The 27,983-nt window shown below is 25.2% G+C and overlaps 1 protein-coding gene across 1 annotated transcript; it reads left to right on the top strand.

Moving 5' to 3' along the window:
- The first annotated feature begins 237 nt into the window (after positions 1 to 237).
- On the top strand, positions 238 to 27,983 carry LOC122502593 (protein amnionless). The gene is made up of 6 exons (XM_043612731.1): positions 238 to 498; positions 3,462 to 3,760; positions 7,856 to 7,982; positions 10,277 to 10,511; positions 18,612 to 18,765; positions 26,988 to 27,983. Exons 1-6 carry the CDS (start codon positions 238 to 240, stop codon positions 27,346 to 27,348), a joined length of 1,437 nt encoding a protein of 478 aa, XP_043468666.1. The 3' UTR covers positions 27,349 to 27,983.

Genomic DNA, 27,983 nt, shown 5'->3' with positions numbered 1-27,983 from the left:
ATATATATATATATATATATATATATATATATATATATGTATATCTATTTTGTGAAAATAATTCATTTATATAACTGATTTGTGTTTAGTTGACAAATAGAAATTCTAATATATCGACATAATTTCTAAATGGTGAAAGTGAAATTTTTTTTCAAAATTTTTTTTTAATTATAAGTAATTTAATTAAAATAATTTTTGGGTTGGAATTTTTTTTTTTTTTTTTTTTTTTTTATGAAAATGAAAATTCTTCTGTGTCTTCTATTTATTGGTGTAAATAAATTTTCATTGGGATTAAATAAACATTGGCTGCCAAATCAAGAATGGAATAGTGAATATAATTGGGCGGAGGGACGTGTTCCAGATTTAGGAAGTCATATAATTTTTCCCCTTGAAATGAGAAATGTTGTTGGTCTCCCGCCTGAGGGTGAATTACGAATGTCGACAATAAATTTACCAGCTGATGGTGTCTTGATTCTGGCAAAAAATGGAGGACTTCAGGTAAAGATTTTTTCTAAATATAAATTTTTAAAGAAAGAAAAAAAAATATATTATTCAAAAATTCTAAAAAAAAATTAAATTTAAAAAAAAATTTGTTTTTAATTTCAATTATCTTTATTAATAACAAAATCCTTCTCCGAAATTCAATTATTTTGAAAAATTTTAATAAAATTCTTCACAAGAATACAATTTTATTTTCAAAAATAATAAAATTCTTTAGGGCAATTAACTTTCAATTCCATTTTTAATAAAAATTCTTGATGGAATTCAATTATTTTGGAAACTTTTAATAGAATGAATTTTTTTGGTAAATCAAAAGAATTCAATTATTTTCCGAAATTTTTTAATAAATTCTGCGTAGAAATTCAATTATTTTCATAAATATTAAAATTCTTTGCTAAAATTCAATTATTTTTAATACAATTTTAATGGAATTTCATAAAAAAATTTTTTTTCAAAAAAAAATTGTTAATAATTTTTTTTCGGAAAAATTCAATTATTTTCTAGAATTTTAATAAAATCTTCGTAACAATTCAATTTTTTTGAAATTTTTTCACAATTCAATTTTTTTTGAAATTTTACGAAAAAATTTTAAAGTTTTTCTAAAATTTTAATAAATTTTTCGAAACAATATTTCATTCTTTTTTTAAATAGTAAAATCTTAGCAAAAATTCAATTGTTTTCAAATAAAATTTCACGAAAGAATTCAATTTTTTCTCTTCAAATTCGTTATTAAATTTTTCAACAGAATTCACTTATTAAAAAAAAAAAATTTTAAGACAATTTTACGCAAACATTTAATTATTTCTATAAATAATAAAAATTTCACAGGAATTCAATTATTTATAAATTTTTTATAAATTTCTTCGCAATAATTCAATTGTTTTCATGAATAATCAAAAATTTTTTTTACTGAGATTTGACTATTTTCGTAAATAATAAAATTCTTTTTAGGAATTCTATTATTTTCATGAATATTATAAAACTCGTAGTTTAATAATATAATCGGAAGAATCTGTCTTCACGTGAAATTAGTGTTTTTTTATTACAATTTTTTGTTTTATATATAATATTTATTTTACAAAAATAATCGTAATTTGAAAGATTTAATTTGGAAATTTTGAAAAACATTAGGTTCTTGAAGAATTAAAAATTTTAATTAAAATTTTTTGAAGATATACTTGAATTCTCGAAAATAATTTAAAAATTGAAACAATTGGAAATTTTGTAAAATTTTATTAAAATAAATTTTACATTTTAAAGAATTTTATTTCTTCATCTTTAAAAATTATATCTATAAATATAATTTTTAAAAATACATTATTTTATGAATTTACAAAAATTATTCTATTATAAATAATTCTTAGTTGAATTCTGATAAGAATTGATTTTAACAAAATTTCAGTTAAAAAAAAAAAATAAAAAAAAAATTTCAGTTCAATTTTCAGTTTTCAATTTTAATTGAATATATAAACCGTTATAACTAGAATTTTGAAAATTAATTAAATTTTAAAAGATTTTTGAATTAAATCCTTTCAAAATTTAAGGGAAGCAAAAGTATAAAAAAATATAAAAATTTTTATTTTTGAAATTAATTAAAAAAAATTAAACAATTAAAAATTTTGTAAAATTTCATTGAAATCAATTTTATATTTTAATGAATTTTATTTGTTTACTTTATTGTTTTGAAATATAATCGTATTTAAAAAAAAAATTAAAATTGATTAAACTTATCACCAGAATTATTACTGGAGGGGTTTTTTTATTGTCACTAATTACGAATTTCATGTCAGATTTTCAAAATAAAATTTTTTTTTTCAGAAAACTGTTAATTCTGGGTTAATTTAACTTAAGTGAAAAATAATATAATTATGAATTTTTAAAAGCCGATGTGGTAATAGGTATTTCCGGAAACCACTTGTGGAAGTTATTCTGAAGTGACTCCAGGGAAATCCTTCAATATGAGAGAATTAAAATCTGTAATAAACTATCTAAACGGTAAAACACGAAATCTCGAAAAAAAATTAATAAAAAAAATAACTAAATAAATTTCGTATTGCAAAACAGAATAAAATTTTTCCGCCATTACACAATGAGCCGAATAAAAAAAATCTGTTCATGAACCGAAAAAAGTATTTAAAATTTGCTAATATTCGTTATGCGGTGATTTTTGGAATCACTAATTACGAATTTAAAGTCAGATTTGCAAAATTCAAAATGGCGGATCCAAGATGGCGGACAATTTTTAAAAAACTTATTGGATTTTTATGAAACTTGACAATTAGAGGTTTTTAGGGTCACTGATTACGAATCTGATGTTAAATTAGTAAAATTCAAAATGGCGGAAATTTAAAAAAAAAACTCGTTGAATTTTTATGAAACTTGGTAACTAGGGTTTTTAGGGGTTTTTAACGTGGAACTACTAATTTACAATAAAAATGAATTTCTTGAACTTAATTTTTTTGGGAAAATAATTAAAATACAGTAATTTTGTTAAATTACGTTAAATATATGTTATTCTTTTATTTAATTATTAAAGTAAAAAGTATTTTTGCTCTTTTTAATTTAATCCATTTTTTAAATGACGAATTTATAATTTTAAAAATGTCGACTTTTAATAACTGTCATTTCCTTCCCAATCTTATATTTTTATATTAGCATCCTCACTAACAATTTTCTTGAGAAATAAAAATTTCAGAGTAAAAAATTATTGCAGAAAGTTGATATTAATAGCAAAAAAAAAAAAAATGCCAATAATCTTATTTTAATTAAAATTTTATTCAGAAAATATATTTAACAAGTTTTAGTCAGAAAATTTTTTTCACTTTGCTTGAGGAAAAAATTAAGTAGAGGAGAATCCTGAAACTCGTAATTTTGTTATATAGTTATAATTTAAAAAAGAAATTAAAATGAAAAAATGAAGAGAGATATTAAGAATTTTTCCTTTTTAATAAAATGCGCAGATAGTTGATAAATTGGAAAAAAATGAAAAAATTGGAACATGGTCAAAGAAAGGACCATTATTTTGGGCTGATCCACAAAATTGGAATTCGACATCAGAAGCTGTTCCACATTTGGAGAGAATTCCCTGTCAAGTAGATATGGTTGTTCTTCCATCTGAGAATCGAGTTTTTAATATTCATTTGCCTATGCAAGGAGTCAAGGTCAAAGGGGTTTTATTAGACAGCAAGGAAATTCCATTATCTGAATGGAATTATCATTTGGACGATAAGGAATTTTCAAGTACAAGAAGAACAGTCCGGTAAGTTAGAATTCGATTTTATTTTCGTTATTATTAAAACAAACCCAATGTTAACCCCTTTGTGTGTCTTTGATATAAAATAACAAATTATTGCAGAAATTCAATTATTTTTAAAAATAATAAAATTCTTCGCAAAAAATCAATTATGTAAAAAAAAAAATTATGTAAAAATTTTTAAACTCGGCAAAATTTTAATTATTTATTTATTTATGTATTTATTTACATACACGGGCATCTTTATAAATAATTACATTCTTTTCTAAAATTCAATTATTTATTTGAATAAAATTCTTAACAAAATTTCAATTATTTTCAAAAATTTTCCACATTTTAATGATTTTTAATATCTACTATTTTAATAAAATTTTACAAAATAATTCAATTGTTTACAATTTTTTTTCATAAATTTCTTCGCATTCAAATTATTTTCAAAAATAATAAAATTCAATTATTTTTAATATATCTACAATATTTTAATCGAATTCCACGAAAAATATTCAACTATTCTTTAAAATTTTAATTAAAATTCGTCAAAAGAATTCAATTATTTAAAAAATTTATTGATAAAATTTCTTTACGAGAATTCAATATTTTAAAAAACATGGATTTAATAAAATTTTTTTTTTGTATTTAAATAATTTAATTTTTAGGAATAGTAGAATTTTCTAATAAAAATTGATTTAAAAATGAATTTCAACATTTTTCGTCAAAATTTCAATTATCTTTAGAAATTATAAAATTCTTCTCTGAAATTCAATTATTTACAAAAATATTTTTTAAAAATTCTTGGCAAAATTTCAATTATTTTTAAAAAAAACTTTCCTCGCAATTCAATAACTTTTAAATATTTACTATTTTTAAAAAAAATTATCCAAAAGAATTTAATTATATAAAAAAACAAAATTTAATAAAATTCTACGCAAACCTTTAATTATTTTTATAAAATAATAAAAATTTCCCATGAATTCAATTATTTAGAAATTTTTTTTTATAAATTTCATTCAATTATTTACAAATTTTTTTTATAAATTTCATTCAATTATTTTTATAAATAATAAAATTTTTACACGGATTCAATTATTATTATCGTAAATAATAAAATTCCTTTTCAGAATTCAATTATTTTCATCTCAATTTTGATAAATGATAAAATTTATTGCAGAATTTCAAATATTTTTAATCAAATTTTAATCAAATTTTTCGAAAAATGTAGTTATATGTTTAAAAATTTTATTAAAATTCGTCGAAAAAATTTAATTATTTAAAAATTTATTGATAAAATTCTTTATGAGTATTTAATTCTAATAAATAACCAATTATTCAATATATTGTTTTTTTGTACCTAAATAATTGAATTTTAGTCGAAATTTCTAATAAAAAATGATTTTTATTTTATAAAAATGAATTTCAGTTAAAATTTTCGATTATAATTGAATATTAAAAGCATTAGAGCGTGAATTTTTAGAAATAATTGAATTTTGAAAAGGTTTCAAATTAAAATCTTTAAGAATCTGAATTTTTAACTAACAATTCTGTGGAATTAATTTTTTTCAGAAATTTTAATTACGAATTTTTTTTTTTTTTTTTTTTTGAAATTATTTCAAGTTTTTATTTTCTAATATTCAATTGAAGAATTTACGAATAATTAAAATTTTGTAAAATTAAATTTTATACAAATGAATTTGACAATTCCCAAAGAACTTTTTCAAAAATTATTAAAAATAATGACCCAATGGGAAATGCCAGTGTAGTGCCGATGTTCACCACTGGCTTAGTACTCAGACGATTGTTCGGCGTAGTCTAGCCGAGCCTCGACAATTAGTGCTGGCGCAGTACAGAATTTTTGTTTCGCCAGAGCTTGGACAAGCCACGGCGGCAAGTGCTGGCTGAGTATAGAAAAATTGTTCACGACGCTCTTTGCCAACATTGCTTTTTTGACATAGACTTGAAAAAAATTATAAAAAAAGTTTATGAATGTTTATAAATATAAATTTATTGAAAAAAATTAATATTTTACTTTTCAGTTGTTCATTTTTTATTCTTGTCAAATTTAATAATAACAATTTAACACAATTGTCTAATTTTGTAAATAATAAACTATTTAAACAAATTAAAATTATAAACAAAATTTAAACTTTAATCTCAATAATAATTTGGTTCCTATTAAAATAATATTATACTTCTTACTATGAATAAAAAATTATTAAAAAATTACCACGTAATTTAAGAATTACGTAAAATGTTAAATGCAATAAGTAAAGTAATTTAATTTAATTATTAAAAATTTAAATTAATTTATTTTATTTCAATTCATTATTTCTAACGTATCCCTATTTTTTTCTCATCTTTGACTCAATAATTGTATGTCTGAATGATACTGAGATATTAATACTTTACTGTACACACGTGTCGTTAGCATAGTGGTTAGAGCGTTAGTCTGTTAGTCCGTAGGTCGTAGGTTCGATTCCCCTCGTCAGCAATTTTGTTTATTTTCATAGGTTTGCGATATTTCTAGATTCCAATCGTTAGGTTCTAACGTATGAAAATCTAATGCACACTTACTGTAATTGTTTATTATTTAATTTTTAAATGTTATAAACAATTTTTTTCTACTTAATTTACTATATCCATTGTTAGTCTCCATCTTTAATACAATTTCTTTGAGAAGAGAAATATTTTATGAATAATAACTATTTATTAATATTATTTACCATTTTGTTGTTAAATTATTTATAATTATTAATTTACGACTAATTAATAAAAATACGGCATTTATTGCGGCAATATTCTCAGCCAGCACTGGTCCAGTGCTGCGCCAGCGCTGTCTGGCAGCACTGACAGACAGTACTTCGGCAGCGCCAGACGGCGTTATCATCCCAGTGCCATGCCAGTGCTGGCTCTCAGCCTTGCCGCCAGTGCTGCCAGTGCTGGCGCAGTACTACGCCAGTTGTAAATTTCCCATTGGGGATTTATAGAAAAATTTTATTTAAAAACACGAGAAAAAAAAATTTTATTTTAAAAAATTTACAAATTATTGCAGATATTCAATTATTTTAAAGAGCAATAATAATATATTCTTCGAAAAAATTAAATATTGTTCAAAAATCAATAAAATTCTTCGCTTAGGGATTTAATTATTTTCACAAAATAATAAAACTCATCGCAGAATTTCAATTATTTTCAATACAATTGAAATTTGTAATTGAATTCATGGAAAAATGTAATTATTCTTTAAAATTTTATTAAAATTCGTCAAAAGAATTCAATATTACTTAAAAATTTGTTGATAAAATTCTTTGTGGAAATTGAATTTTAATAATTTTCTAATAAAAATTGATTTTCATTTCATAAAAATGAATTTCAGTTAAAATTTTAGATAATAATTGAATAGTTAAAGCAATATAGCGTGAATATTTAGAAATAATTAAATTTTGAAATTAATTTTTTTTTTTTTGATAAAGTTTTATTGAATTTTCTTTATATTATTTTAAGTTCCTATTTTCTAATAATACCTTTATTTGAATAAATATAAATATATTTAATTGAAGAATTTACGAATAATTGAAATTTCGTAAAATTGAATATTGTAAAGAAATGGATTTGAAAATTGTCAAAGAACTTTTTTGAACTTTTTTGAAAATTATTAAAAATTAACATAGATAATCGATTCAAAGAAGAATTCTAGTTAAAAATTCTTGAAAATAATAATTAAATTGATAAATAATGATTTTATCACTCGGTCATTAATTAACATAAAACATGAAGAAACGATCACTCCGAGTCAAAGACTCGGAGTTATTCTTTGTCTTCATGTTTTATAGTTATAAAGAATTTAATTTTTAAGTAAAATTATTCGGGTTATAATTTTTTCAATAATTGGTGCATAAATGGTCCGTAATTTTTCAATTTTTGTTCCGTAAAGTCCGTATTTTTAAAATTTTTAAATACTTTCACTGGTTCGAGTCCTGATTTAGTAATTTTAAATTCAACCTCAATTTCCGAAACTAAAACACTACAATAAATATTTTTAGTAAAATATATTTTCCTCTATACGTTAAAAAATATAAACTAATTTTTAAGTGCTTACTTTTATAGTTACAGCGAATTAACGAGTTGTGAACGTTGCTTATGTCAAGAGGGAAAACAAGAAGATTATCTTGAAGAAGTTTGTGATATACAAAGGCCAAGATGTGGATATCCAAAATGTGAAAACCCATTAAAGGTTAGTTTATGATAAACTTTATATGCATTTGCTGCAACAGTGTCACCTTTGTATTATATAAGAATTTTGAATATTCTTAATTTTATACTTTATCTCGTTCGTGCTTTACATTTTTATAAAATTTTACCTTTTTTAAATTTTATAAATTTTTCTAAATTTTTCTAAATTTTTCTAAATTTTTCTAAATTTTTATAAATTTTTATAAATTTTTTTGGAAATCTTATAAAATACTTGTTTCTTAAATGTATTCTTAAAAAAAGAATACATGATCCCTAAACTTTTAATAACAATGTAATAGTATTATTTACTGTTTAGCTAGAGTACATTGCATACGAAGTTTATTTAATAACATAAAGTCAGGAATTTGCCTAATATGAAACGCTAGGGTCATAAACTTTGTTATATACTTATTACTTATTCGCTCAGAAAGTTTCTTTGGTGTAGGTATAAACTTTAATGTATATGCAGATTATGATGAAATACATACGCTTGCAGCACAGATTATATATATACTTAACGATGTTTAAATTACCAAATTTTTTACGACGTTAAATGGTTCAATATTTTAGGGTTTAAAAAAATATTTCTGCTTTATGATATTGTCGAGTAGATATAAAGTTGTTCATGTCTTCGCTTTTAATTTTCATTTGAATGTAATGCATATATATGTATTATGATAAATTTGTCCACAAATTCGAAGAGATCTTGTTGAATAATACTTACTTTCGGTTCATGCTCCACTATGCTTTAAAATCCTGATTTGGTAATTTTTTAATACAATATATTTACATTAATTTTAACGTACCTTAAATGTTGATAATTTTTTATGCTGCCTCCACTTTTTTTTATGATTATGACTGTATACGCCCACTTATAAGATAAATATTTCTCCATCAATTTTTTTTCTATTAAAAAATAATTTTAACTATACTTCAGGGCTCGAAGGGGGCGCATGATTATTCCCCAAATGTCATTTTTCCGAAATGTCATTTTACCGAACTGCACTTTTGCGAAAAGCCAATTTTGCGAAATGTCACTTTTGCGAATTGTCATTTTTGCGAATCGCGATTTTTACGAATTGTCAATTTTCCGAAAAGTCATTTTTGCGAATCGCCCTTTTTAAGAATTTTCAATTTTCCGAAAAGTCATTTTTCGCATTGTCATTTTTACGAAAAGACATTTTTGCGAAAAGCCATTTTTCTGAAATGTTATTTTTACGATTAGTCATTTTTGCGAATTGTCATTTTTACGAAAAGACATTTTTGTGAAATGGCATTTTTGCGAAATGACATTTTTGCGAATTGTCACTTTTGCGAATCGACATTTTTACGAATTGCTATTTTTACGAATTGTCATTTTTGCAAAGTCATTTTTGCGAAAAGTTATTTTTACGTATTGTCATTTTTGCGAATTGTCATTTTTGCGAAAATTCCTATAGTGAATCTATATATGCATACAAGTTTACTATAGGAATTTTCGCAAAAATGCCAATTCGCAAAAATGACTTTTCGGAAAATTGACAATTCGTAAAAATGGCGATTCGCAAAAATGACAATTCGCAAAAATGACTAATCGTAAAAATAACATTTCAGAAAAATGGCTTTTCGCAAAAATGTCTTTTCGTAAAAATGACAATTCGTAAAAATGGCTATTCGTAAAAATGGCGATTCGCAAAAGTGACAATTCGCAAAAATGACATTTCTCAAAAATGACAATTCGCAAAAATGGCAATTCATAAAAATGACTTTTCGCAAAAATGGCTTTTCGCAAAAATGACATTTCACAAAAATGTCTTTTCATAAAAATGACTTTTCGAAAAATTGACAAATCGTAAAAATGGCGATTCGCAAAAATAGCTTTTCGCAAAAATGACCATTTCAGTTTAACTTTTATATAATAGAATATATTAAATGCAATAGAGCGTGAATTTTTAAAAAATAATTGAATTTTGTAATTAATTTTTTTTTTGTGAAAAAGTTTAATTGGTTTTTTTAAATATTATTTTTATTTTCTATTTTCTAATATTTATTTAATTAAAGAATTTACGAATAATTGAAATTTCGTAAAATTGAATATATTGTAAAGAAATGAATTTGAAAATTGTCAAAGAACTTTCTCGAAAATTTAAAAAAATAATCGGAAGAATTTTAGTTTTAAATTCTTAAAAATAATAATTGAATTGATAATGATTTTAATTATTATAAATTATTTTTATTCAAAATTATTATTAATTATTATGAAACATGAAGAAATCTATGACTTTTTAATATTTTTTTTTTATTCAATCTTGAAAGGTGGAAGGACATTGTTGTCCTTATTGTGGCGCACGTTTATCATTTTCGAGCATTGTTTATACTCGTTCTCTAAGTCGATTTACAAATGAAGCACTGAAATCGTATCACACTTCAATTTCCTGGTACATAAGAACGACGTGGGAAGGTGGAGTGGAAGTTCTTATAGCAGAAAAAGGCCAATATACTGGAGAAGGCAGCTTGGAAGCCTTGAGAACTTTGGAATCCTACTTGATAGGTACTATAACAATATGAATTCAAATTCATCGGATAAATAGAAGAAAATTTATACCTCAAGCTATTTTCAAACAATAGAAATATTTTTCTAAGATCCGATATTTAATTTTTGTTTTTCGATATTGAATAAGAAAATAAATAATTAGTTGCATAATAATGCGACGTTAAAAATTTGTAAAAATCGTTCTCATTCAATTATGTATGCAGAATTTCGTGCGCACTTCAACCTTAATAACACTCTAATCTATCAATTTGCTAATTGCAAGCAATATGCATGTTAATGATTATATGAAAGTTGGAAAATAATTTTCACTAGCAACAAATCGCGCGCTTAAGTGCGCGGCTAACTTCTTACTACCTTTTTAAAATAAAATTAGTAATTTTAAAAATTTGAAAATTTTCTAATTTAAATTTTTGTTGAAAATACTAAAAAAATTCAATTTTGTAGAATTGAAAAATAATTGCAAAAATTCTTTTAAAAAAATAAAATTCTTTTTATTAAATTCAACTATGTTCAAATCTTGAAAAAAATTCTCGTAAAAATCCCAATTATCTTTATAAATAACAAAATTCTTCTCCAAAGTATTCAATTATTTTCAGAAATTTTTCTAATTTTAATGATTTTCAATATCTACGATTTTAATAAAATATTTTCCAAAACGAATTCAATTATTTAAAAAAAATTTTAATTTGAAATTTTAGAAAATGACAATTTTTAATGAATGAATTAAATAATAAAAATTTCAGAGGAATTCTATTATTTACAAAATTTTTTATAAATTTCTTTGCAATAATTCAATTATTTTCATGAAGAATAACATTTTTTTTTAACTAGGAATTCAATTATTTTCATAAATAATAAAATTCTATGTGGGTTTTCAATTATTTTCATAAATAATAAAAATCATCGCAGAATATCAATTATTTTTGGTACAATCTTAATGAAAAAAAAGGGATTACTCTTAAAGTTTTTATTAAAATTAATTTTCAAAGATTTTAATGAAATAATTTTTAACAATTCAATTTTTTTTCAAAATAATTTGAATTAAATTCTTCGTAGAATTAAATTAATTTCAATAATATCAAAATTCAATTATTTTTAATATCTACTATTTCAATAAAAATTCACAAAAGAATTCAATTATTTAAAAAGAAATATATTATTAAAATTCATCGCAAGAATTAAAGTATTTTTCATAAATAATAAAATTCTTCTCAGGTATTCAATTATTTTTGATACAATTATTAAAAAATTCGATTCTATTCAATAAATTAAAGAAATTTTTCAAAAAAATTCAATTATTTTCCAAAAATTTTAAATAAAATTCAAAAATTAAATGCTTAATTTCAATTATTAAGAAAGAGGATTATTATAAAAACTTGAAAGAAATTATTCATATATTTATATTTATATTTCAATTACTTTGAAAACTTGTAATTAAAATTATTAAAGAAAGTCCATTATTTTAAAGAAACTGAAAGAAATTCTTCAAAAGATTTTAATTAATATTATGTAGAATTTTAATAAAATTCTTCCTAAATTCAATTATTTTCATAACCAATAGAATTCTTTGCAAGAATTCAATGATTTGCAATTTTTTTCGCAATAATTCACTTGTTTTCATAAACAATAAAATTCTTCGAAGAAATTCAATTATTATCAAATTTTTTGATAAAATTCTTTGCAAGAATTCAATCATTTGCAAATGTTTTATAAATTTTTTCGCACTAATTCAATTATTTAACAAACAAAAAAATTAATAAAAGTTCTTCATAAGAATTCAATTATTTTTGAAAATTTTAATAAAATTTGATGCAAAAATTCAATTATTTTAAAAAAGTTTGATAATATTCTTCGAATCAATTCAATTATTTTTAAAAATTTTTTAAAAATTCTCGGCAAAAATTTCAAGTATTTTCAAAAATTTTCCTCAATTCAATGATTTTTATAAATATCTACTAAAATTTTTCAAAAGAATTCAATTATAAAAAATTTTATTGAAATTCTTCGCAAACATTTAATTAAAATTCATAAAATAATTAAAATTTCACAAGGAATTCAATTATTTTCATAAATAATAAAATTTTTTAAGGAATTCAATTATTATTTTCATAAAAACTAATTTAAAATTCTAGAAAATAATAATTTAATTAAAATGATGAAAATTTGATGAAGTTACAGTAACAATATTCTTATAATGTAATGTAAACTACAAGATATAGAATATGAACACTAAACTTTATTTAATACAATAATTAATACAACGGATAAAAAGAAATGACATGCATCGTGTAGCGTCTATCAAAATATACTGTCTTTATGCGCAAGAGCGCCCTTCTTCCTTTACACTCACGACACCTACAGAACTAAACCGGCACTATTTTGAATTTTAAATTTATTCCACTAAAAGATCTTTTTATTGATTTTATTTTAAACTGAAAATCCTACACTCGGTCATCTTGACAACATCTGACCTCAGATGTTCTGGCACTGGGAACTAGTTTTCTTCAAACTCTGACCACTGTTTCATGTGATCACTCGCTGTTGATGTTGTTTTTGGACCCTCACCGTTGCCGATTTTTTCCACGATGTACCGATCATTCCGTAATACTTTAGTTACCTTGTAAGGCCCCAAATATTTTGCCCGGAACTTTAAACCTGGACCTCCTTGAGTCCTTTGAATAGCTACAATGTCATCCTTCTCGTATTCATGCGGAGCTTTTCGCTTTCGGTTATAGCTCTTCTTATTCTCTTCTTGCATTTTTTTGATTTGTGCGTGAGCTTTTTCACGATGCTCACAGCGTTTTTCTTGAAAGTCCAATAAAGTCTCTTCTTCCAAAATTTCTTGCACACGTAAATCTTCCTTTAGTCTCATTTTGACTCCAAACTGAAGAAAAAACGGAGAGAAACCTGTGCTTCGGCATGGTGCGTGATTATAATACTGTTGAGCTATTCCAACAAATTTGTACCATTGCTCAGCATGAGGCATGGATAACTTAGTCATCATAGGAATCAACGTCCTGTTGACCCTCTCCACTTGGCCATTTCCTCTTGGTATTCCAGTCACAATTGCATGATGTTGAATATTTTCCCGTTGACAGAAAGTTTGAAATTCCTGGGAAGTAAATGCAGTCCCTTGATCTGTAATGATTGTCCTTGGATTTCCAAAAACCAACGCTTGTTTTGTTAACCTGTCTACTACCTCTGACGACGTTGTACTCTTCGTTGGGTAAAACCACACAAATTTGGTAAAAGCATCTATTACCACCAAGATGTGCTTATAACTTTTACTTGTCGATGGCATCGGCCCAATATGGTCGACGTGATACGTATCTAATGGAGCTTCTTTCTGGATTGGATGAAGAAAGCCATCCTTTTTTCCGGACTTTCTTTCTGCGAGGATACACACAATGCAGTTTCGGATCACCTTCTCAACTTGCGCCTGCATATTCGGAAACCAGTACTCATCTTTGAGTAATTGCATTGTTCTTGCAGTAGCGAAATGTCCACTCTCATGAACTTGTCGAATTAATGAAGTTTGCATCAATTTTGGCACAACAATTAGATCTTCTCCTTTCAAATTGATCATTAAAAGTCCTCGCGTAACATGATAACCATCGGTAGTCTCTCCTTCAGTAATTTTTTCGCTAATTGCCTTCAATTCTTCGTCCTCTTCTTGACTTGAACGTAATCTCTCTACAAGACCTGTCTCACATTGACTAATTATCATTGCAGAAGGTAGAGGAAACCTGCTCAACGCGTCCACGTGACGCATGTTGTTTCCTGGTCGATGAACAATCCTGTATCGAAATTCTTCTAAGAATAGAGCCCACTTTGTCACTTGAACAGATAGATCTTTTTTCTTTAAAGTCTGAGTAAATGCTTTACAGTCCGTCACAATCACGAAATCTATTCCGAGTAAATACGTTCGGAATTTTTTCAAGGCCCTGATGACAGCTAAAACTTCCAATTTGTAACTATCATACCTTGATTCCGCTGGTGATGTCTTACCACTGGCATAATACACTGGATGCATAAGATTGTCATCATCACTACGCTGCAATAGGATTGCTCCAAATCCCAAACTTGATGCGTCCGTGTGTAATTCCGTCTCAGCTGTTGATTTAAATAAATGGAGTATCGGCTGCTCACTCAATGCTTTTTTTAATTGATTAAATGCATTTTCCTGATGTTCTCCGAATTGAAATTCCTGTTCCTCCTGAAGTAAATACGACAAAGGTCGAGCAATAAACGCGTACTGTGGAATAAATTTCCTAAAATACCCGGTTAATCCTAAGAAACTTTGTACAGCCTTTACATTATTCGGTTTAGGGAAGTGTTTCACGGCATTCGTCTTATCTTCACTAGGCGACACTTTTCCACTTTCAACAATATGGCCGAGATAGTTAATTTTCTCTTTCAAAAACTGACACTTTTGCCAGTTGAATTTCAGTCCGTATTCACTAGCCACTTTTAGTACACGACGTAGCTTTTCCACTCCTTCTTCCACGTTGTCTGATGGAATCACAAAATCATCGATGTACACTACGACGATCCCTTCTCTAATCAATTCACGAAATACCGCTTGTACATATCTGAAAAAATATGCAGGTGAATTACAAAAGCCGAACGGGGCTCTCGTAAATTCATAATGTCCACTCGGTACACTAAACGCGGTATATTTTCTGCTTCCTTCTTCTATCCGCACATGGAGAAATCCGTTTTCCATATCCATCGTCGTATATATTTTTGCACCCTGTAGTTTGTCTAGTTGCTCTTCAATGATTGGTGCAGGAAACCGAACTTTAACAGTCTTCGTATTGACTTTGCGATAGTCGACACAAACTCTCACTGGACCATTTTTTCTCGGAACTGGTACAACACGACTACAATAATCAGATATCGAAAGCTGAATGATACCAGCTTCATACCATTTACGAACCTGTTTTTCAACATCTTTTTCCTCAATATCCGCTAATCTTCTCGGTCGCTCATACACAGGAATATCGTCCATTAGAACAATGCGCATTTCTACACCAGTCTCTTTTATTTTCTCCGGTAAATAGTTCATAATCGAATCAATTACCTCGTTTTTAACACTTTCATCTTTAATGTGCGTTAAATCTAGTTCATTGTTTTCTATCACATCAATTTTGAGCACTTCTAATAAATCACTGTCACTGTTTTCTATTTTAGTGATTGTCACTACACCTTTCTTGATATTTAGTTCGACTGAACGTAGAAAATCTGTTCCTAGAATTAAACCATTCTGCACTACTCCGTCCGGAACAATATGAACAACAATCGAATAGACCTCGTTATCTATAATCAAATTCACACTCGTGTCACCTAATGTCTCAAATCGTCCTGATCCCGCGCCACGAAACTGGATATGTCGATCTGAAAGTGCAGGTGAACCTATTTTTTTATATTGCTCTTCTCGAATTAACGTTAAATCACTGCCCGAATCAACTAATGCGACAATTTTAACATTGTTAATAAAAACGTCCTTTTCACATTTATTGGCGACACAACTCACAAGATTGCAGTCTCGTTTAACATCCACTTTGCTAGAATTCGAATTACAGTCTTTCGCTATGTGTCCAAATCCCTCACACTTAAAACATTTCGAACCTAGCGACTTTTTTGAACATTCTCTCGATCGATGTCCAACTTCTCCACAATTATAACATCTGTCACTTTTTTTTGGAGCACTTTTCACTTCACCTTGTTTCGACATCTTCTTCGAATAATCCTCTCGTTGTCCTTTTTGTGATTTTGTTGTCCCTGGAACCATCTTCTTCATTTTCTCGTAGGCTTTCAAACGTTCTTTAAATTCACTATACTTTGTTGTTCCGTATAACATAACCTTATTTGCTGGTTCATCTTCAATACCACGAATGATATAATCAATTAGTGCGTCATCCTCTATTGATCCTCTAGAAGCTAATTCTTTCATAGCAATTGAATATTCTCGAACTCCTTCATTCTTTTTCATCTTCCTCTCAGTCAGCAGCTTGTGTAGATCAGCACTATTCATTTTAGATGAAAACTCAAAATTTAAAGATTTCTTAAGTTCTGACCACGATCTCACGGCTTTTTCCCCTTGCACAAAAGTTTTCGCTAAACCCTTTAAAGATTTTTTAGCAAATATCAACATTCGAAGATCGTCCCAATCGAACAATACGGCTGCTTCTTCAAAATCTAAAACCCATCTTTCAATAGGATAATCGTCTTCTCCACTAAAAGGGCGTATAAAATCTTCTACATCCTTGTAGCTTAAAGCGAACTTCATGGAACTTCGATTACTGTTCTGATCAAAGCCAATTTCGCCTCTAAAATTGTATTCTTGTTCGTTGTTCTCTTCGTGATTACCAGCATTATTCCTTTGCACAGTTCCGTTTGTACCATTTCCAATCATATTCGTCTCATTTCTTTGTTCACCAGTGTTCCTTTCATTTCTTGCTTCGCCATTGTTCGTCTCATTTTTATTGTTCGTCCCATCATCTAGATCTCCATCACTGCTATCTAGACTAACTTCGTCGTCATCCTCATTTGGAAGTAGAGAGTTTATATCCATCAATGACTTGACAATATTTTGCCTCATCTGCTCTTTATTTCCTTCATGATCAATTCCCAGCAGATTGCAAATTGACACTAGATCACCAATAGAGAATGCTCCCATATATTCCATTTTATCCCGATACTCCTCGGAATCTTCGCTAAATGTGAACCCTGCCCATTCTCTAAGTCTCTGGCGATTCCCTCTATCACCTTCGGCTTCAAAAACAACTTTGTGAAAAGCCACTATTGTTTTTCGCGAGGCCAATTTTATTTTCTTCTTGATGTACGAGATTTGCTCTAAGCACTCCATGCTTACAAATACACCACTCGAATCAAATCACTTGCAAAAGAAAATGGCCGCCGAACCACTGTCCACTGCTTTTTCACAAAATGCCACACAACGCGTTCGTCAGTTTAATATATACACAATCCAACTGTATATAACTTATTTTTCCGTACTTCGAAACAAATCTCAGTCTTTTAGTTTATTTATTATACGTCTTTCGTCTTAATAGCGTCTTTTCGTCTTTATATCGTCTTTCGTCTTGATGGCGTCTTCTCGTCTCGGCCACGTTTTTTTTTTTTTTAACTCATCTTTTACACGTACAATCTCATTCGCGTTTTTCCATTTCTTTAACTATATCCGTATCCCGGTTGAGCCCCCAATTGTAAACTACAAGATATAGAATATGAACACTAAACTTTATTTAATACAATAATTAATACAACGGATAAAAAGAAATGACATGCATCGTGTAGCGTCTATTAAAATATACTGTCTTTATGCGCAAGAGCGCCCTTCTTCCTTTACACTCACGACACCTACAGAACTAAACCGGCACTATTTTGAATTTTAAATTTATTCCACTAAAAGATCTTTTTATTGATTTTATTTTAAACTGAAAATCCTACAGTAAAATAATGATTTTATCTCTCGGTCATCTTTAATTTATTAGAAAACATGAAGAAATCGATCACTTTTTTTTAATATTAATTATTATTTTTTTCTTCGACTCGGAACAATTGATATCTTCATGTTTTATAAACAATACTTTTATAAGTTGTTTAATTTAAAAAATGTTTGAATTTTGAATTTTTGAATGTCTTAATTCCTGTGGAAAATCCTGTTCCAAAAATAAGATTAAAAATATAAATTGTGCAAATATTTTTCTTCTTTTTCTAAAACAAAATAATAATTTTCTTAAAAAAAAATTGTGATTCAAAAAGAAAGTTATGGAAAATAAATAAATTTTCTATTTCTTAATCACAGTTGTTTAGTAATTTTCTAATTTTTTTTAGAAGTAAAGAACAAAAATAATTTCAATTTGACAAAACATAATATTTAACAAAATTTTAGTCTTTTAATGAAAAGAAGTAAAAAAAATTCTGATGATTTTTATTTTCTATCTAAAGTTAACAAAAAACAAAAGTATAAACAAACGACAATTCTTCAGAGTGTGAGGGACAGAAAAAGTGAATGAAAGAATGAAAGAACATTCAAATTAATACCTATAGTTAATTTTATTTTAAATGCAGATGAGGGCGTTCAAGTGTTGAAGACTGAGAACTCTGGAGGACCTGTAAATGATAATCGACTTGCTGGAGTGTTGGGGCCCATATTTGGTGGTCTTATTTTCGCCCTTATTTCCCTCACGATTGTATTTCTTTACAATGGATATTCCTATTTACAGTGAGTATTTCTTTAAAACATCGAATTTTCTATATATCAAATAATTAGTTTTCATCCCAACAGCATCTAAATTTGCATAGTAGCAACATTGTATGTTTTGATTCGTATTTTAAAAAATCAGTAAGAATTAAAAAGAATACAATTTAATATATTACTTGCGTAACTCAATTTTAATTTGAGCAAATTCAGAAATATAACGACGTGAGCAAACTAATTAAAGTACTCTGAAATAGCAATTAATTGAAGTTATCTAAAATGTTTTAACTTTCATTCAGAAATGGGACGTAAAAGACCAGGAGAAACTTGGTGAGAGCAAGAAAATGATTGGAAAGATATAGGATAAGAAAGTGGTGTGTTTATATATATAGTGTCAGTTGCAGAGTAATTTAATTTTCACTGGCACTCAGCTTGGTCTCATTTGCCATTTCGAATTTTGTTTACTTGTGTTGGTAATTTCTTCTTCACTTTGCCTATTTCTTCCTTTGAACATTGCATCCGCGGTACTACTCTTCATAAACCTCGCGTCCTTGCCATCTACCCTTTTCTAGTGACGAAGTTTGCACTTTGAAGCGAGAGCTCGAAAACAGTGGTTGTAATATTTAATTAGTCCAGTTCGCTGACATTCTAACAATTTATTTCCAGACCTATTTCTTAGTTCTCTCTCTCTCTCTCTCTCTCTCTCTTTCGACAAACATTATAAAATTAGTTCAAATGACGCGATAAGCTTATGAACTTAACAAGAAGCTTGCAATTTAAATATCCACCATTCTTACTCGTATTCTTTATGAATACAAGTAATTAACGCTGAAGATTTATGTTCAAGGAAAGAGCAAATCAACAAAATGATAGCAAAAGTTGAAAAATAAAATTCTTTTTGTATTATATAAAGTTTTCCTAATCCGGATAATTCGCCAAATTACATTCAAGTTTGTAAACATTGGTTGTCAATGTTTTCTTTTGCAGATGCGAGTTAAATTAGACATTTTTTTGTATAAATAAAAATTCAAAAGTTAGAATAAAAGTGTAAAGTCACTTTTTAAAAATTTAAAATGGCGGATCCAATATGGCGAAAAAAAATTTCAAATTTGATCCTATTCCCTTTAAAACGTGATGTTACTCGGGGGCTTTTGGGGTGGAAGATTATAAATATAAAGTTACTTTGTAGAAATTGAAAATGATGAATCCAATATGGTGGACAAATTTTTAAGTCACTTTTAAGAAATTCTATAGCTTCATACTGTTCTATAATGTTAACAATTTGTTATTATTACAAACTTTAAGCGAAATGTATCAAAATTAGACAATTAAAAAATTTGAAACAATCTTATAAACCCCTTCGCTGTTTGGAAAAATAATAATCATATGATTGGCCCAAAATGTTCAGCAAAATATCCCTAGATACTGAAATTGATAAAAATCCAAATAAATTTCAAAAATGATGAAAATTTTGAATTTTTTGAAATTAATTAAATTCACCGACTTCAAAAATACACTAAATGTGACTTAAATTAAAAATAAATTTTACTTGTTTTTAAATTGTTATATTATTTAAAAATAATAAATGATCATTTATTTATTACTTAATTTAGAATCACTGCAATGAATAGTGTGTTAATAATGATATAAAACAATTTACTTTTATAATTTACATAAGAAATTGCATTTATTTTGCGCTAAGAAGTTTACTATCCAACGGTCGTCAACAGGCAACGGGTTAACAGAAAAATAATTTTTAAAATTCAAACATATTTTTTTACTAAATTTTCTTGAAAAATCTACATCATATCATGTTTTATATTTTTTGAAGAATAGTTTTTTGTACAAAAAAATTATTTCAAATTGAAATTTTTGTGTATAACTTTGCCGACCTGCAATTTCTAAGAGAAAATTACACGTTCATGTCTACAAGTAATTCCCATTCTGTAGAAAATAACCCTTAATGTAAGCTTAAGATCATTAAAAGTGTTCATGTTTTTAGAAGTTATTTAAATTTTTGTAAAACATTGACAATAATGATTTTTTAAAAATATCTTACACAGAAATAGAATATTGTTAAATCTTAATGCTCAATAATCTAATTCTTTTCACTTACATTACAATTCAACACTTCTTATTTTGGAAATTTCATGTTTTGAACATTTTGGGCTTTGGAAATTTTGTATTGTAGAAAAATAATTTTTAGATTGTGTATGGATTAAAAAATTCAATTTTGAAGTTCTGAATGTTCTTCGCATGCTTTATAGTGTTAGAACACTACTGCGCATGCGTAACATTGACAGAACACTACTGCGCATGTCTGACATTGACAGAACACTACTGCGCATGCTTGATACTGATAGAACACTACTGCGCATGCGTATTATTGATAGAACACTACTGCGCATGCCTGACTCTAAAGAATATTCTGATTAACTCTAAAAATGATTAGATACTCCAAAAAATGTTCCATTACATTTATTTATGAATTTCTTTAATTCTAAAATTATTTGAAAACATCAATAACTTCTTTTCTAAATAAATTTTAATCATTATTATTTTCCCAGCAGGAATAAATTATTTTTAATAATTTTTGAAAAAAGTTCTTTGAGAATTTTAAAATCCATTTCTTTACGAAATTTAAATTATTCAGAAATTCTTCAACTAAATACGAATTAAACAATAAATACTTCGAATAATTTCAGAAAAAAATTCAATTCAACTTTTTTAAAATAATTAATTCTATACAGAATTGTTAGTTATAAGTATGAAAAATACAAATTTTTAAAGAATTTGATTTGGAACCATTTTAAAATTTAATTATTTCTTAAAATTCATGCTATAATATGCTTTTAATATTCAATAATTATTATGTAGAACTTTAACTGAAATTCATTTTTAAATAAATTTTTATTAGATAATTCAATAATTTAAATGCAAAAATAAATAATTTATTGAATAATTAAAATTTCTTAAAATTTAAGTCTGATAAAGAATTTTATCAAAACATTTTGAAATTCATTTTTTGAAGGCACAAATATGAAATTTTATGCAAAGTTAGCAAAGCAGTGATACATTTTGTAAATTTCAATTTTTAACGAAATTCATTTTTCTTACTAAATGAATAAATATGCATAATATTTCTATTTTATAATCATAATTTTTGCACAAATTTTTTTTTTTTTAATTCTTTAATTATTTTTTGTGATTAAGTAGTTAAGTGATTAAGTACCAGTTTTTATTGTTAATAGGCATTATTATTAATTATCTATTAATACTAGGAGAAACTACACGCGCGTTTTTTTAGCTACACGGAGAGAGAATATATATTAAATTTTGTAAAAATATTTTCAAATTGGGGAAAAAGTGCGACAAAGCGAAATTTTGATATCAAAAAATACTAAACTTTAAAAAAACTTATGTGAAATTTAGTATAATTATATCAAATATCAAGAATATTAATTAAATTCTAATATAACTTTACTAAATTTCATATAAGTTTTTTTAAAGTTTAGTATTTTTTGATATCAAAATTTCGCTTTGTCGCACTTTTTCCCCAATTTGAAAATATTTTTACAAAATTTAATATATATTCTCTCTCCGTGTATCACCTGTAATAATTTCAAAAGATAACATTTTTGTAATTTTTCATAAATTTTTCGAAGAATTTTTTATTGAAATTTTGTAAAGATAATCGAATTTCTTTTGAGTAATGATAATAATAATAATAATAATAATAATAATAATAATAATAATAATAATAATAATAATAAATTAAATACTTTGTTTGGCAGGCGTGACATTTACTGCTTATTTATATTATTTATAAAAAAATTTTAAATACAAATTTCATAAAATTCAATTATTTTTTTAATTTTTAAATAAAAAATTATTTCAAAATAATAAATAAAACATAATTTTTTCTCGACAGTTTTTCAAAAATTAAATTATTGAAGAAAATCAATTTTAAATCTGTAAAGTCTAATTATTGTTAAAAACAGGAAGAGTTTGAAATATATAAAATCTTTTCAATGCTGAAGAATAACATATTCAGAATTTTCTTATGCATTCTTGAAATTGAATATTATTCCAGCACTTTTGACAAAATTTTCTGACTTTTTCCTGATTTCCCTGAATAAATTTAGAAAAATAGTGATTTTGTGTAGAATTCTTCTGAATAATTGAATTTTTGAATGTTAATGACATGAAAATAATATTAATTAATTTTGACTAGAAAACTATTAGAAACAAAATAACAAATAAATAATTAATTGTAATTTATTTTTGATAATTAATATGTAAATGATAAAAGTCGAACGACCGAACGATGAAGTACGGAAGTACACGAACGACGGACGACAAAACGACGACGAATATGTTAATATTATATAGGAGATAATATACTTTAGGATGGTACATTTTTTGTAGTATCTAAAAAATAGGAATTTACGATATTAAAAAAACTTTTTTAAAGTGCTTACATATTTTAATCTGCTATTTCAGCTTCATATATCAATTCTTCCTGTTTGTAATACACAAATTGATTCAAACAACAAAGGGAATACCTCAGTGCCACAGTTACCCATCTCTCCTTTGTTAGCTTACGGTGTTTCGCTTTGAAAATATATATTCAGAAAACTTTTGAATATTTCAAGTATGACTATTTTTATGCAAAAATCGATTTTTCCACCCCTATAAATGTAGGTAGCTTCCTTAAGGGAGGTGAACCAGTTGTAAAGCAAGAAATAGCATTTTTTTAAAAAATTTTTTTAATAAACTTTCATTCTTTCATTCACTTTTTCTGTCCCTCACACTCTGAAGTTGTCTTTTGTTTATACTTTTGTTTTTTGTTAACTTTAGATAGAAAATAGAAATCATCAGAATTTTTTTTACTTCTTTTCATTAAAAGACTAAAATTTTGTTAAATATTATGTTTTGTCAAATTGAAATTATTTTTCTTCTTTACTTCTAAAAAAATTAGAAAATTATTAAACAACTGTGATTAAGAAATAGAAAATTTATTTATTTTCCATAACTTTCTTTTTGAATCACAATTTTTTTAAGAAAATTATTATTTTGTTTTAGAAAAAGAAGAAAAATATTTGCATAATTTATATTTTTAATCTTATCTTTGGAACAGGATTTTCCACAGGAATTAAGACATTCAAAAATTCAAAATTCAAACCTTTTTTAAATTAAACAACTTATAAAAGTATTGTTTATAAAACATGAAAATATCAATTGTTCCGAGTCGAAGACTCGGAGTGATCGATTTCTTCATGTTTTCTAATAAATTAAAGATGACCGAGAGATAAAATCATTATTTTACATTATAAGAATATTGTTACTGTAACTTCATCAAATTTTCATCATTTTAATTAAATTATTATTTTCTAGAATTTTTAATTATTTTTTATGAAAATAATAATTGAATTCCTTAAAAAATTTTATTATTTATGGAAAATAATTGAATTCCTTGTGAAAATTTAAATTATTTTATGAATTTTAATTAAATGTTTGCGCAGAATTTCAATAAAATTTTTTATAATTGAATTCTTTTGAAAAATTTTTGTAGATATTTATAAAAATCATTGAATTGAGGAAAATTTTTGAAAATACTTAAAATTTTTGCCGAGAATTTTTTTAAAATTTTTCAAAATAATTGAATTGATTCGAAGAATATTATCAAACTTTTTTAAAATAATTGAATTTTTGCATCAAATTTTATTAAAATTTTCAAAAATAATTGAATTCTTATGAAGAACTTTTATTAATTTTTTTTTCGTTAAATAATTGAATTATTGCGAAAAAATTTATAAAACATTTGCAAATGATTGAATTCTTGCAAAGAATTTTATCAAAAAATTTGATAATAATTGAATTTCTTCGAAGAATTTTATTGTTTATGAAAACAAGTGAATTATTGCGAAAAAAATTGCAAATCATTGAATTCTTGCAAAGAATTTTATTGTTTATGAAAATAATTGAATTTAGGAAGAATTTTATTAAAATTTTACATAATCTTAATTAAATTCTTTTGAAGAATTTCTTTCAGTTTCTCTAAAATAATGGACTTTCTTTAATAATTTTAATTACAAGTTTTCAAAGTAATTGAATTCTATATGAATAATTTCTTTCAAGTTTTTATAATAATCCTCTTTCTTAATAATTGAAATTAAGCATTAAATTCTTGAATTTTATTAAAATTTTTTGGAAAATAATTGAATTTTTTGGAAAAATTTCTTTAATTTATTGAATACAATCGAATTTTTTAATAATTGTATTGAAAATAATTGAATACCTGAGAAGAATTTTATTATGTATGAAAAATACTTTAATTCTTGCGATGAATTTTAATAATTTATTTCTTTTTAAATAATTTAATTCTTTTGTGAATTTTTATTGAAATAGTAGATATTAAAAATAAATTGAATTTTGATATTATTGAAATTAATTTAATTCTACGAAGATTTTAATTAAAATTATTTTGAAAAAAATTGAATTGTTAAAAATTATTTCATTAAAATCTTTGAAAATTAATTTTAATAAAAATTTTAAGAATAATTACATTTTTCGAGAAATTCCATTAACATTGTACCAAAAATAATTGAAATTCTGCGATGATTTTTATTATTTATGAAAATAATTGAAAACCTACATAGAATTTTATTATTTATGAAAATAATTGAATTCCTAGTTAAAAAAAATGTTATTCTTCATGAAAATAATTGAATTATTGCGAAGAAATTTATAAAAAATTTGAAAATAATAGAATTCTTCGGAAATTTTTATTATTTAATTTATTCATTCAAAGTTGTCATTTTCTAAAATTTAAAATTAAAATTTTTTTTAAATAATTGAATTCGTTTTGGGAAATATTTTATTAAAATCATAGATATTGAAAATCATTAAAATTAGAAAAATTTTTGAAAATAATTCAACTTTAGAGAAGAATTTTATTATTTATAAAGATAATTGGGATTTTCACGAGAATTTTTTTCAAGATTTGAACATAGTTGAATTAAGTAAGAAGAATTTTATTTTTTTTAAGAATTTTTGCAATTATTTTTAAATTCTACAAAATTGAATTTTTTTAGTATTTCTAAATTCTACAAAATTGAATTTTTTTAGTATTTTCAACAAACATTTAAATTAGAAAATTTTCAAATTTTATTATTTTTAAAATTGCTAATTTTATTTAAAAAAAAAGGTAGTAAGAAGTTAGCCGCTCGCTTTAGCGCGCGATTTGTTGCTAGTTTATTAAGTTAAATTAATTTTCAATTCATAGGATCAACATCTCAAAATTATGCGATGTCAAAATTTTTTGATACGCAAAAAGAATTATTCATATTCCACATTCTTTTCTTTATTCCTGTTTCTTTTAGTGAATTTTTTTAAAAAAAAGGTCTGCATCACAAACGTCAAAAACGTTTTGCTGATAGAAATAAAAAGTTATACACAAAATTTACAGAAATATCCAACGCCATAAAATGCTGATTTGAACGTACGTGATGCTACATATTTTTCCTCGATCAAAATTGACCTTTTCCTTTTCTTTTACAAAACTGAATTATTTAAAAATGTATTGATAACTAAAATAGTAATCATTCATTTTTTACATAGTTTATAAAATTTTTTAAACTCTCTTTTTATTTCAAATTTTTTATATTCTGTTATTTCATCACCTTCTAAGACATCTGAAATATTTTAATAAATTTAATTATTTTTATTGCATTATTCAGCATTTTTCAACAAAAAAAAAATTCAATTTTAATAAAAATTATTCTTTAAAAAATGGATGCATTTTGTTTATTTTTAAAGTAGAAACTGTGTATTTTAGATATAGAGAGACACTTTCGCTAAAATGGTCTTTGTCATTTTTGTCCCATTTGGACAGAAAATGTTGGAAAAATATTCATTTTCACGTATAACGAAGTGCCGTCAGCGAGAGCTTAACAGGTGTGTCAAGTTATATTCAAATTTATTTTAACTAGAGAGAAGTCGAGGAGTTTCGTCGACAAATGAAGTGGAATTAAGGAATTCGCACAATTTACTGAAAAGTTGTACGTGCAATTTATGCCTTATGTATATATAAGCGAACACTTTTTACTGTTAACATAAAATGTCCGTTAAATTAAAGTTAACGAAAAACTTTATTTGCAGTAAAATGGGATAAAAAATGGGATTTAAATATTATCAACAAAACTAAAGTTTTTAAATAACAATTGAAAATTTTCATTTTCCAGAATACTGCAAGGAACAAGAGAAATTTGGTTTTCAATTCGTGAGGGCTTTCAAAGTGACAATGCGAAGGGAAACTCTTATAAGTTCGCACGCTTTCAGAATTTTTCCGAAGGAGGTGTACAATTGTCAGGAAGTGATAAGTTGGAGGATGACAATGAACCCACTTCTTCAGGTGGAAGATTTGAGAATCCATTGTACAAATCAAGAAGAGAGTCGAAAAAGGAGTTGGGTGTAGAAAAAATTAAGGAAATAGACTTTAATTCGCCGGTGAGTTTAATGTCGTTAAGCAATCAAATAGAAGGGCGGGAGAATTTAGAAGAATTAGAATTGACGAAAGAAGAAATATCGGAAAGCGAGCAATAATAAATTTATAAAGTTCCGCTCTTCGTAAATTTTACTCCCTAAAAAATTATAAATTAAAAAATTAATTTATGAAATAAAATCCTCTCAATGAACGAAAATATCACCCAGAAAGGTTATTTTTAAAGACTAACAATAAATAAATCACATTTTCTCTTGTCACACGTGTTTATTGTTAATAAATTGTTATCAGACAAAAGTCATTCAAACTGTTTTTTTTTTCTTCTTTTTTTTCAAAGAGATATACACACACGTGATAATGATCACGTGACAAACAAAAAAACTTACACATACAAGTCCCATTTTACTCTTAATATTCATATTTATAATAATAAATTCACGAAATGCATTATACACTATTTCTTATACGTGTATAAAATATATACTTTCCATGCGCTATGATGAAGAAGAAGAAGAAGAAGAATAATAATAATAATCAATATACGTGATGGTAAAAGTTCACATCTACTCGAAAATTTTATTTTTTTTTTACAATTCACATCGTATTAACTTATTAAAATATTGCTTAGCGACATAAAAAATCATTAAATTCGTTATGTACAATAAAGATACAAGTAGATAAATATCTATGTATCGCAAAACACAATAATGTATTACTAAAAATGGTTCATAAAATA

This window comes from Leptopilina heterotoma, unplaced genomic scaffold (genome assembly GCF_015476425.1).
Source record: "Leptopilina heterotoma isolate Lh14 unplaced genomic scaffold, ASM1547642v1 Lhet_235, whole genome shotgun sequence".
Taxonomy (NCBI): Eukaryota; Metazoa; Arthropoda; class Insecta; order Hymenoptera; family Figitidae; genus Leptopilina; species Leptopilina heterotoma.
Note: the sequence above shows the minus strand (reverse complement) of the source record. Positions and strands in the feature narration are given on the sequence as shown.